The sequence below is a fragment of the Cydia pomonella genome, chromosome 11 (genome assembly GCF_033807575.1).
Source record: "Cydia pomonella isolate Wapato2018A chromosome 11, ilCydPomo1, whole genome shotgun sequence".
Lineage (NCBI taxonomy): Eukaryota > Metazoa > Arthropoda > Insecta > Lepidoptera > Tortricidae > Cydia > Cydia pomonella.
In genome coordinates, this window is record NC_084713.1 from 13,329,212 (window position 1) to 13,343,584 (window position 14,373).

At 34.9% G+C, this 14,373-nt stretch overlaps 1 protein-coding gene across 1 annotated transcript; it reads right to left on the bottom strand.

The window, feature by feature from the left end:
- Positions 1–254: 254 nt before the first annotated feature.
- On the bottom strand, positions 255–12,059 carry LOC133522889 (protein Daple). The gene is given in 8 exon segments (XM_061858351.1): positions 255–2,696; positions 2,970–4,211; positions 4,214–5,573; positions 5,841–6,057; positions 6,463–6,633; positions 8,254–8,537; positions 10,491–10,907; positions 11,830–12,059. Coding segments are annotated over 8 exon segments (4,098 nt in total). The 5' UTR covers positions 11,887–12,059; the 3' UTR covers positions 255–2,346.
- Between the last annotated feature and the right edge of the window lie 2,314 nt (positions 12,060–14,373).

Consider the following 14,373-nt stretch of genomic DNA (forward strand, 5'->3'; position numbering starts at 1 on the left):
CATCAGCATATATTTGTCCCACTGCTGGGCACAGGCCGCTTCGGGGCTCACGCGCGAGAGGGCTTTATAGTTCCCACACTGCGTTGGGGACTATAGATGTCTAAAGACAAAACCCACTGCTCATCTCATAAACCGTAACTCGCATGTGACCGTATTTATTCCTTATCAGCAAAAGGGTAAAATCTCGGAAGCATTACACTACATGTCATAAATTGATAAACCTAGGATGAAAAGGTACTAATAAAAATTCCTGATTTAATTTAAAAAAGGCTTTATTCGTGACTGTAAATGTAAATAATAAATTCGGTGAGAGGCGATTAAGTACAATAAAAATGTGCTCAAAAAGAAAAATATACGTAGTGCTATTTGGATTAAAATACAATTCTATTATATATAGAAATAATAGTAAGTAATATCAAAATGCCAATTACATCACATTATTGACAACTTGAATGCCAATTTAAGTTTATATTGTCTCTGGAATTATTTCAATTATCACATTGTACATTACCGAGTAACAGTAATATTATGCTCATTGTACATATATTAACATAGACAAAGAAATAAGAAGACCCACAAAGTGGTGCAAAATATTGCAAAACTTGCATGTGCATACTATGACATAAATGTCATGAAAGCTTAAATTAGTGACAACTTAAGTTGTCCGGCGGATGTAGCACGGTCGCATTTTTATCATTTGTCACTTTCGCACTTACAAACTTGTTAGAACGTGACAGGCATAGTAACAAGTGATAAAAATGCAACAGTGCTACAGCCGCAGGTCATTGGTCTCTTGTCTTTTACAAAAGACAGCTTGTTATTGAAATCCTAAGTGGCACCAAGTGACCATTATGACCTTTTTAAAGCACCATTTTTTATCTGAATAGTACCAATTTTAAATAGGTCAATATAAAATACAACATGTATAATGAATTATATACATATAACAGTATATTCAATATGTCACCAAATTACGTTATCCTGGGCAATTATTTTAATGATAAGTGATAACAACTTATTAAGACAATTTACATGATTCAATCTAGTTATTCAACAAAATATTGATATTTCGTTTGATTTTGAAGTCATATAAAGACTATGTATGCTAGGATTTTGCAAATGCCATAAGGACGATTTTGTCTAAGGATAAAATTACTATTAAGAGCTGTCAGTGCACATTTTAGGTGTTAAAATAATTATTTTATTTTACTGGTGTCATAAAGAAATATCATTATGATACTAAGATAAAACCTACAAATTATATTAGAATAACTTAATCTACATATTTATTACGTCAATTTACATTGTCATTGTCTCCACATAAATCAAACTTTGTACTGAAGTAAGGTAAATTATTATTTCATTGCATTATTATGGAAGTTTCTGATTTACATCATAAATAATTATTGAGTTGATTATTTTTCACTGCACTTTCACTGGTATAAATAGTTTTTTGTGTTTCCTCTTTGGACTACCGAAGTATTAATTACAATCAAGTTATTATAATTTATAAAGAACATATAAAAAGTGACATACTTTGGCAGTTGCATATGAGGCACTGAACTTAATTTATGTTATTCTAATGGTGATAGGAAGGTCCTAAGAAGGAAGCAGTCAAGTATACGTAATAAATACATACTATACGCTATTACATTATTATCTTTTAGGTACCACAACTGGGTAAAACACCCATTACCATTAGGTTTTGCTTTGCAAAAGTGAAACAGTACAGGATTTACAATATCATAAATAATATCAACTAAGAAATATTAATTCATAATGTAAAATATCACATATCTAAAGCTAATTTAAGAGAAATTACTAAAAAAATATGCTTAGTATTGATTAGAAAATTACGGATTAGGCTGGTTTCCAGTGAAAGTATTTATATAACTACTAAATAAAATTCACAGAAATTCTGGCAAGGTTTGTTACCTATTGTATGAACAACACATATTATGAATTATTTAAGAGAAAAGTCACTTTTGGTAGGTAGTCCAATCAATTAGGACATTTCTTAACAAAGTTTAGGTTAAGCATTTTGTAACCTGAGAAATATATCCTGGTAGGTAATATTGAAAACCTTAGCCTCTTATTTTATCGTACCACCCCTAACTATTGTCTCAAGTCGTTCACACCAATCACATTTTAGTTCAAATGAGTATAAACAAAAATGTAATAATTAAATGCTGAATAATACTGTAAAACAAATTCGTATGATTTGTCATATATCACTGGTTGAAAACTGCCAATCACAAAATACATTTAAAAGAAAAATAATAAGGACGAATTACAAGGCATCTCATCAGTCTCTTTCCTACTCAAGCACTTTATTAAGACACATACTCACACACATCCATATTCATACCAAATCGCAGACTCCTTTGAGTTTTCCGGTTTCTCATTGCGACTCGGTCTTCTGTCATGTCTCAGCTCTTCCTTTTCATGTAAATTGGTCTCTGGCAGAGTCTGTTCAGTCATGGACCGTTGGAGGTCGCTCGACCTGTCCATGCTTTGACACGCGTTGTCTCCGATCACGGTGGATATTCTGTTGTAAACCAGGTACGTGGGGTTTGGGTTTTCCTTCATGGGCGTGCTTTGCGGTCTGGTGTTGAGCGTGACGTCCGGGTTGTCGTCCGCCACGTACACCGTGCGCCGCGACCCGGCCGTGCCGAACACCGGAGACGGAGTTGATACTGAAACGTAAAAGATAGAGGTTTAAAATCTATTTAATATACTTCTGAGAAATATAAGTCTACAGGACTGAAACGTGAACAATGACACAACGTAATAGAAGGAAGGAGGAACTTCCAACGGAGAAGTAATTCTGGAAAAAATATGTCGTGTCACACAAGAGGTTGTTAAAGAGAAAGACTTATAAGGGCACTCTCAAATTTACCAGTCAATTTCAAGTCTTTTATTTGTTTAAAGTTACAGGATCCATAAAAAAAAATGAAAAATCAGGTTACCTGCTGGCAATCCTGTGTCCCCTTCAAGTCCCTGATAGCTATTCCTATGAGAAGGCGGCACAGCTTTATGTGGCCGTCTTCTCAACGAAGCCCGTATCAGAGCGTCGTCCCCTCCGCCACTATGTATTGATGCCGTCGAAAGCCTCCTCACAAAATTCCCTTCACTTAACCTAGTGGAATCCAAACTGGGTATAGACCCAGATGTATCAAAGTCCGGCTTCTTTAGAAATTTATCATCAAATCTCCTGCTGAAGGAAAAATCTGCACTGTTTCTTGGGGATTCTCCACTGGGGTTAGAAGACCCCTGATCTTGTTCGGAGCTTTTAGACATCTTCTCCATATCTTGGCTTCCTGGGTCTGATTCGCCAGATTCTGAACCGGCTAATGTCAACTGGGACTTGGACCGGCTGGCGTCCTCAATCCGCTTTGTGTTTCTGGAGGGAACTTTATTGATCAAGTCTGTGCCAGCTTTTCTAACTCTTTTAACAAATGACGCCCCAAAACCTCGTCGTTTCGTTGTGCAGTTATCTAGTTTTTTATAATGCTCCATTATTTTTTCTTCCAGTTTCTCTTTCTGACGGCACAAGGCATTAACTTTGTCCGCAAACATCTTCTCTTCTTCATGATAATGTTGTTTGTCTTTTAAAGAATGTGCTAACAGTTCATGATATTGTGTAAGGAGTTGTGATACATGATCCATTAATGACCGCCTATCAGCGTCTAAGCTCTTATTCATCTGGACAAGCATTTCGCAATGTTGATTAGTTTTGCTTATCTCTAACTCCATACTCGTAATCACTTCAACTTTTGTGTTTATTTCTCCTGACATCTCAGTGTTTCTTAACTTTAATTGAGTTACTTCACTTCTAAGACTTCTATATTCCTCTTGCATATTTCTATATTCATTCTTTAGCCTGTCACTAGCTGTAAACAGATTTCTGAAATCGTCTTTCAATTTAGAATGTTCTGCTCTTAGATTAACTAAGTTTCTTGATTCTATCTTCAAATTGTCTCTTTCCATGTCATACTCCGCTACTTTCTTTTCGAAGTTCGCCAATTTTTCTTTTAATTCCCTATTCTCAATCTTAAGATCTCTCAATGAGACTTTAACAGGTTCTCTTTCACTGAGCAGCATCTCGTATTCTGTGTTCAATTGCTCATGAAGAGTTTGTAAAGCAACCTGATCTCTCAACAAATTATCTTGTTTATCTTTAAGCACTTCTAGTTGCTTTAATATCTCTTCTTTTCAGCAGCGAGCTGGCTATTTGCCAGTTGTAACGTCATTTGCTGTGAAATTAGTGAGCCATTCTGTGAGTTAAGTGTTGCAATATTTACTTGTAATTTGGCATTTTCGGCTTGGCAGCTTTCGAGAGAAGCTTGCAAAACTGTAAGATCCGAAGTCAATTGTTCAATTTGAGGATTGATAACATCCTCTTCAGGTTCTTTCTTTTCCGTCACAATACAATCGCATGGAACTAACTTTGTGAGATTTATTTTTGCCGCTATATCTGATATCATTGCTTCATGATCTGAATTTGTCATTATTTTTTCCAGCATATACTCTACATTTACATCTTTAGATATAATTTCAGAAACGTGAATGCCAAGCTTTTCAATACAATTTCTAACTTTATCAAAGTTTACTTTTTCTGTTATCAAGTCTTTTTGTAAAGTCTGAATAGTCTCACTGTCTACTTTCTTTTGTGACTTTAACTCTTGTGTTTTCTGCTCCAAGTCCTGTAGTTTATGCAACATGGTCTGACTGACTTCAACTTCGCGAGTTAATCTTTCAATTTCTTTCTTCTTTAATTCTATCTCGGTATTAAGCTTGTCTAGTGAAACGTCTTTTTCCTCAACTGCTTCTCTTAGTTTACCAACTTCTCTCTGCAGATTATGTGCTTCTTTTTCACTATATGTTACCCTCGTTTTAAGTTCCTCCGTCTGTATAATTAACCCGGTAACTTTTTCTGCTTCTGGTTTCAACATGTTTAATTCCTTAGTTTTGGCATCCAAAGTTTTCTCTAAATCATCAGCTCTCCTCTGTATGGAATCACAAAGCATTTGAATGCGTTGTTTGTCCTTTGTCAAAGATTCTAAGTGTTTTTCAAAATCTTGGAGTTTATTTTTCTCAGATTCACGATCAATTGACTGTCGATCTATAAGTGATTTTTGACTGTCTAATGAATCCTGCAACTTTCGGTTTTCTTCCAATGCATTTTTGAAAACGTCTTCAAGTTCCGAATTTTGTTGCATCACTCTATTGCAGTTTTCTTGTAATTGTTCACATTTCAATGTTAACCTTTTCTTTTCTTTTTCTAGATCTAAAACTTTATCACTACTTTCTAATAATGATTGTTCTCTCAGGCTATCAATTGTAGAGAGAAGTCTTTTATTTTCTAGTTCTAGTTTTAAAGCTCTTGCTTGTGCATTGCTTGTTAATTGTTCCGATAAACTATTTTCACCAGATTCTAAGGTACTTTCGCATTCGTTGTCTGTGTCTAAATTGCTATTATTACTTTCACTCAGTACAGATTTCGTTATATACTGTAGATGATTATTTTCTTCTATTAATTCTTGGATTTTTTGTTGATCAGCATCTCTTTCCTGAAATAAATAGTTACATATGTAACAATCACACAAATGATCACCTGTTGCTGTATGTTATTAACGATACATACCGCAAAATGTTTAAAGAAAATAAGGAGTTACATTGATAGACAATAGAGATTTAATAAAGTCATGAGCAAAACTAGCCCTTATTGACTTGATATATTTTGGGTATAATTAATTCATTTTCTATAAAAAATCTGACAAAAATAAACATCCTGAATGACGGATTAAATATTATGATGATGATGATTTAATTCTCACCAGAGCTATGTCGTTGGCTTCTCTCTTTAACTTGATCATTGCGGCTTCTAACGTCAAACATTGCTCCGCCCGTTTCCTGGCCCTTTGTAGCTGTTCTTCTAAGGCATCCCTGGTTTCCATCAACGCCTTATTGTCCTCCCGTAGCTCTGCTACTCTGGTCTTGTAATACTCTGCGTCAGCAAGGCGATCGCGGTACCTCTGGATGTCTTGTTCTAGCCTAAAGCACAATACAATTAGTGAGTAACGAACATACAAAACTATATCGAAAGCCAACTCACTTTACAAATAAATTAATGAATTTACTAAGGAAATATTTGGGCAAATACGTCTAGTTCTTAACTTAATGAGTGACAACGATTCATTGATTATATAAGTCTAAAAAAAATTAAACAATCTCGCTCCAAGTTTCAGAGCTGAAATAGAAAGCGCTGTACGACGCCATGTTTTATACTTACTGATATGTGAAAAGGCGACTTTTTGGCACCCAGACTTGTCGCATTAAGTATGGAGCTGTACAGCGTCCTGTACATTAGTTGTCAAATTCAAAGCAGAAACTCGTCTTTACACATCTTATACAATGAAATTGATTGAATCAATGAGTCTTTGTTAATAGTAAGCTCACCTATCGCATCGTTCCGCCTTCTCTCTCAAGGCATCGACTTCGTCCCTATACCCAACTGCTTTCCTGGCTTCATTAAACCACTCCTGGCTGTCCGTCCGTAACTTTGCGAGAACTAGTTTCGTGTGCTCCAACTCTTCGCGGCACTCTGATAGTTGTTCTGATTTTTCTTCTCTGTAAAAAAAAATGCATTACTTTTGTATTATTGTAATTTTTATATACACCGTGTTTTTTTTGATTTGCGTTAATTTCGAGGGTGCATTCCTGAGCTTAAATTAAGTAACTTTCTCAAAGACACCGATATTCTAATTAACTCCATTTCGGAGATAATCAATCATTAATTTTTATCTTATAAGGCCCTTACGAGCGTGTACACTTGCCTTAGGGCCTGTTTACTTATTGATTAGTGTTTAGTGCGAGTTTATACATTTGCTATTAAACGTACGTACTATCTCGGACGACCGATATTCGAAATGACATTGATATGTCAAAGTTTTCAATTGTTTGGTTGGTTTAAATGTAATGCCCATGTTACAACAACGCTATACTATATGCAACATTAAAATACTTTTACAATAAATTAATAGTTTAAAAAACACTAGAAAAACACGCTTTTATAAATGCAGGTAAAAACCAAAAAATTGGTTTTTACCTGCAACCCGATTGTGTTCAAAGTCCATTACGTGACCTTTTACACAAGTGAAACACGACTATGATACGATATTCCATCATGGAATGCCAGTGCCTATCTTCTGGCTTCATCATCAGACCTTGAAACCTAATCGTGGTCAAAGTTCTTTCAAGACTTTTCTAACAAATCCAAACACAGCTATGATACGATGTTCTATCATGAAGTTCCAGTTCATATCTTCCGGCTCCATCATCAGATCAATTCGACAGTACCATATTATTGTATTGTCATCAGAACTACATACAGCTGCCAATTATCATGACGCTACGATCCTTGAAAGATGGTTAAATTAGTTAAGTACCTTAGATTCCATTACATAGTTACATACAGGTCGACCTAATAAAAGCGTGTTAAAAAAAATTTTTTTTGAGAATTAACCATGCTGTTTAGTTTCCTTAAACGTACTTACCCACACCCTAAAGTTAACGGAATAAAAAAAAAAAACACGGTGTATATTTCCGGGATCTCGGAAACGGCTCTATTTCATTGTTTTTTGCTGGGGGTTTTCAGGGGCGTAAAATCGATCTAACTAGGTCTTATCTCTAGGAAAACGCGCATTTTTGAGTATTTATGTTTTCCGAGCAAAGCTTGGTCTCCCAGATATTTATAATAATTGGCGATAATGTTGTTGGAAAGAATGGGCTTAAAACTGAAAGCGTTGCCAAGGGCACTTCTAGACGATCTTAAGACCATGGAAGTGGTCTATAAAAATACAACCAAATTCCATAAATCAATCAAATTGTTGTGAAAATGAAGGGGGAAATACTCTGGCAGCTGGTATATTGGGAAGATAAGGATGTGTCGTGTCGATGAAAACATAGAAAACACATGACCATATGCGTCCGTACTATATATGGACTTGTAGATGCACATGGTGACTTCTGGAGTAAGAAACCCCCAGTTTTTCGACCTTGCAATAAAGCATACTGCAAAAGTCTATATGTGTCGGAAAATGTACATTCCTGGACATTGGCCTCTTCTTAGGGTTTCCATAGTGATTGGTAATGTGCTGCTCACATAAGGCACATTAACTGGTTCCCTGTTGTTGAGAGATTGTCAGTCCCCCATACCTATGGCTCTTTATAAAAAACAAAGTTACTTACAATTCTTGTCTCTGCTTTCTCAATCGTGCCTTCCAATCTGCAAGCTCAACTGCCAAATGCTGGCTCTCTCCGTTACTCTGGCTAACATTTTGCGTCGACCGGGCGGTACCATTCTTATTTTCACTTTCAGTTTCATACAACCCCTCGTTGAGCATTACTGTGGCCCAGTTTTGTAAGTAATGATCCCTCTCTTTAGCTAGTCTCCTCATGTGATTGAACATTGCAGGTGATTGAAAGAGATCTACTGCGTCTGGCGTTAATACAACTGTTTGCATATCAGTAACCTAGAACAGAAAACGTTACTGTTACCAAAGGAAACTAATTTATTCTCTTTATCCACCAAAGGCAACTAATTTATTTCGATTAAAAGTAACACATGTTTTTTTTTTCGTATCATGTGATAGCAAACACGTATTTGGCCTGTGCATCTCCGGGTAGTCTAACTTACTAACTAAGAAAAAAAATCCCGAGTTACACAGTTGAACTAGATGGCAGAATACGGCGCCTAAATATTTTCGGCCACTGAGAAATACAAGGTATGACATTTTCTTCCGTTACACTACTTCTAATTAGCATCTCTTTAGCTATGTGGCTATTTAAGTGATACCGGGACACGTATTACTTGATGTAGCCAGCGATAAATTGCTGTATTAAATGTGCTCACCCTGCTTGGGCGTCACATGCACGTTGCTGATCCGTTAAAATCAAGATGTCCTTAGACGCACATCACACGCACACTAACGCCTTGAATCCCAGGGGTTAAATTTTTTGCTAATATAATAATTAATAATGTTTGTATAGGTAAAAAACTTAGGTAAGTCACCTGTTGTATGAAGTTGTGGCGTGTTCGAATAGACAATACATGTTTAAAAGACACACACAAACAAAACAAATATCTATTCGAACACGTCACAACTACATACAACAGGTGACTTACTTAAGTTTTTTACCTATACTTTATCCAACTTGTTTTAGTTTGAATGAAACTACCCCAGTGTTTACAAAAAGTTTACAATCTTTGAACAAACATGGGTGCACCAACAAATATTCGTCCAAGCAAACATTGGCCGTTGCGCAACTGCTACTCGCGAAAAGTGACACTTAGTACAAATTGAAGTCTTTATGTCAAGGTTGATTATGATTTATGAAGGACAGTCACTTGGAGACTCTTGGGAATATTTTCGTGGCAAATTCTTTATGCTTTTATGGTTTACGAAATTATGTTTTAAACTACATAATTAGGATGTAGAAGGTATAAATACAACGCTACCTTAATTTAAATGTTTTGTTGAATGAGAAGCAAATATATTGATTGTGTTTGTTATAAATAGCTGTTGTGAAACAAAATACCTTGATGATATATTTATTGTACTGACTGTTGTTTAAGGTACTGTAGCCAACGTGTCAAGCCCCCAACCAGTTCATTCGAGAACCATAACATATATTTTACCGAAATTTGCAACATATGGGTATTTTGTGAGCCTCTACTTAGTTTAAGAGTTAAAATGAAATGTGTTGTGGTGGAAAAAAAAAAACCAGAAATAGAGCTTAGTAAATACTTTCCAGGAAATTTAGAAGATATTTTATATATAATGTTAAGACAATGAGCTTAATGAGCTTTTTCCATAAACTTATAGTCTTATTAAGAGGGAAGAATAGCTTTTTGAATCTAATGAAGTAATGATAATAATTCTAAAATTTTAAGTTTTTAAATTCAATTTCAGGGGGAAACGTTTTTTACTAACTAAATATTAACAAATCACTTTGATTTTGATGTTGATTGCTACAGCATAATTTATTCTCAGTTTATAGGTTTCACTCTTTTAAATTTTTGTTTGGAAATTTTAAAAAAAAGGAAAACCTATAAACCTATTTTTTTTTTGTGTCAATAACATACTAAAAAATCATGGAGATGTTTAGAAGTGGAAAAACATTTTCTCCTTTTGTATGACGATCGGACGATCATGTGCTATACTCCCCTCTTAAAACGAAGTAAGTGGTTGCTTGTTAGGCTTGTATGAACCCTCCATTTTGCTTGATCCAACATACACTTGGCCAGTTTTTACATACAAATTTTAATTGTTTCATTTAGTGACATGTACAAAGTTTCACAATTCTTTAATAAATCTGCTATCTCATGCTTATTTTAGTGTTCATTGAGTACCTTCTACAACTTTCTTTTGCCACTGCAGCATTAAGTATGTCAAATATTATGCTGTGTTATCACAATTACATACCTGTTTGATGCATTTCACAATGTTATGTTGTAGTTCCACATCTAATTCTTTAATCCTAGTGATGAATGTCTCCTTATTAGGACACTGAACAGCAGCCCCAAGCAACAACAATATTAACAGTTTCATGTTCTCCAATCCTTCTCTGGATTCCGGTGTTTTCCCCAAACAAATACATTCTGGTACCACTAGGAGTGTCATCCCGAGTTCTTCTTCATACAAGCCCTTTACATTTTTGATGATAGCATCAAAGTTCTTAACTCTGCCTAATATTAATGCCTGGTCTTCTAAACCTGCTAGTTTTGTGATATGGAAGGAAGGCTCTGGATCTATCAGGAGGTAAACTTGCTGGAGGAGCTCCCCGCTGAAGAGAGCTGAGTACTCTTTTATGCATTCTGGACTTGGTAGACATGACTTTAACTGAAATTGACAAAGCGATATGAGAGTAACCTTATTACTAATTTAAACTCTTTCTTATCTCACTAAAAGTGACCGGGTGAAAAACATTCAGGAAAGCTGAATACTTTTCAGTGGTCAGTATGAAAGTTAACAATTATGGTACATTTTATTAAAACTTTAATCATACACATTTTAAGAAGTAGAAGATTGGAACCTGCCTTTATGTGTATGGCACGAAAATTAGGAACAAGCCAGGATTGTCTAGCTAATTTTGGTTTTTGGTATTTTGGTGCAGTTTATGAATGTTATAGTCAGTTCAAACTTTTAAAACTATAATTATATTTGATTTTATCTAAGATAAATTTATTTTTACATTTAAAAAAATAAATTTGTTAGAAAAAAAAACAAGTTCTCTATTACATGAGTAGCTTGAAAAATATATGGTTCATATATAACTTATACATTAAATTCAGTATCACTCAATGAATCATATCCCAAGAATACAGACCTGACCTAATTCCATGTTTATGTATTATTATCAATTTATCACATACCAATGTGATCATAAATTATATTTAAAAGTTCTAGTATAATTATCAGTCATGATGATAAGACACCATGTTCATTGGTCAGAAATTTAATATAACATTAAAAACATAAAACCTAATATGACTAAACATCACTGAATCAACACATTTTAGGCTAATCCTAACTGAAAAGTCGAAAAATATACATTAATTCTATTACGAAATACCTATGATCACTGAAGTATAACGATTAGCAGAATGAAACAATTTTTGTGTCCCTACACTTACAAAGACATTAAATTACCATTACTACAACATAAGTAAAAACGCAAGTTCGTTCAGGCGGAACGGCTGTGTGATTTTGTCTCACGACTCATTATAACACTCAAAGAAACAAAACCAAAGGTATCACTCACCCAAGAAACAAGGGGGCCGCTCAAGAATTCTTCGATCTCAGTAGCAGAAGCGGCCATTCTCGCCAAGCGTTATGATGAACGGAGCCGACTCCTTTGAAAGTGTCCGAAGCGCATGGCATCAAAATATTCCTCACAATTCACACGAGCTTGAAATTTGCTCAACATCTGCTAAGGAATATAAAGAAACTACGGAGAGTACCTACACTGCAAGCAAACAAATTTACGCGACTATGTCTAATATGTCTTGTCTCGTTTCTTTCATTGAGTTGACTGACACTTCATGCCAACCATAAATGTTGCCATTACACTTAACTGTATGAGCTGTAGTCAAAGAGTAAAGTTGGCTGTAGAATTGTAGCATCAAGTTCGTTCGTTCATTCGAGACCACAAACTACTAAGAAGACTTGAGCCTAATGGAAATATAGCTTAAGGTCTTTTATGCAGACATTATGCAGAATCAATGAATGAGGTTTTTAAAAATTTCGCGACATTGCCATAATGTTATTACTAATCCTTGCTAATTGTTTTCGAACGTAACCACTTGACAAGATGTAGTGACCACGGATGTAGATAATAAGGTGGATAGAGTACACTGGCCAAAAAGTGTGTCCACATGAGAAGTAAAACCAGAGCCCTGCATCTCGTTCTAATAGGGTTGTTTCCAATTTTTTGAAACGCTCGTATTACGTTCTATATTAACTAAAAGTTGCCCTAAAATTCAACTTTTATACTAAAAACGGCTTAAAATATGTTAAATTAACAAAATAAATTTTGACAGATACTTTCGCGCCCAAAACGCTCTTTGAAAATTATGTGACGTCACAGTTTACAGTTTGACACATAACTACACACACACAGAACATACGAAGATACGAACTGTCAACTGACATTTGTCATTTGTTGTTTATCGCCTAACTGTCAACTCAACAGTGTCAATCCGAGAGTTGTGACGTCATCAGAATCTTCAATGACGTTTCGAGTTTGGTCACGTGACGTGAGCTAAAAGATATTTTAAATTCAATATTTACAAAAATATGGTCATTACAGGTCCCCTAAAAGTAGTTTAACACGTTCTTATAATCCAAAAGAATTTATTAGGATACAATTCTGCCCTAAGATTTGTAGATGGAAACAACCCTATTGGGGTGACCATAAGTCATATTTATGTGGGATATTAGGATAAGTTGGTTTGGAATGTATAGTTAGGCCAGGATCTTTTCTCATACGTGCATAGTAAGAGAGAATCATACTCCACACGCACGCAGCTGGTCAACTTTATTGTCACGCGTGTGTTGGATTTGCTATTATTAAACCTAATAATTGTAACATTTTAAGGTACATTTCATTCAATCATTTAAAATACGGCATAATTGTTGTTCAAGCAAGCGGTCACTTGTTGTGCTACCAGCGCCACGGACGGAGATAAGTACCTTAATCTGATTATTTATTTTGTACTGTATATTTAGATACATTTATTACTGAAAATGTGGCTTTGTGTTAGAAGTATAATATTATGATTATTGTTGTTTTTTAAATACTTTTACTGCTATTAAAGTATGATTTTTAAATTATAGCTTATTAAGTGTAAATTACAACTTTTAGCCCATTTAACATGTGATTCATGTATTGACAATAAATAAGTATCTCTCGTATGAACTAAGTAGTTTTACTCGCATTTGCCTATTAAATAATAATTATTTAAACTAAAAGTTAAACGATGGAAAATGACAATTGTCTTTTCTCTATTCAGTTCACGGTGTTGTTTTATTAGTATTGTTTATATTGTGTTGTTGTATATTTATTCTTTTTTAAAACAATAATAAAAATCACTAGCTTTCAACAATGAGGCAGTTGTATTACCCTTTTTTTTATCTTGCTCAGTTTCATTTGTTATTTAGTTAATATGAGATCCCTTATAAATTCCTGATAGTAACATTTTAATATATATAAAAAAATAAGTCGTGCAATAGAGTATTTAAGAGCAAGTTCGGCCTGGCCAGCCACATTAGGGCTCACGCTAGACAACATCCATAATATTTATTTAGGGCCGCCGTTATCGAAAACGATGAGGACGAGGAGGATAATTATATATATATATATAATTGCCCCAGAAAACTATGTTTTTTTTCTCTTCTGTAAAAGGCTTTAAACAACGTCACTTAATTTAGTTTTAAAAGCTGTTGGTGATCGGTGTATTGGATCGCGATCGATCGATTGTGCGGAAGATGGTCCGCCGGACGTCCGTCAAAATCCCAGCTGTAAGTAAGAGCGAGACAAATATCCAGGGTCGTGGACCGGTACGCCTATCATTGCAGTTTTTAACTAGGGCGCTTGTCCCTCTGAAGCACAGACATATTATCTTGTATTCACACTTAGGAATGTCACGTAATGAAAGACAAGAAAGGAGCTATACGGATGCAGTGCGATAGGAAGAGACTTTCTTATAAGACGTCGAGTTTCGAGCGCTGCTTAATTTAATTTGACTCTTAATTTTTTTCAAAATCTAAAAACATCGGCATACCTGTGAAATGAAATGCTATTTTT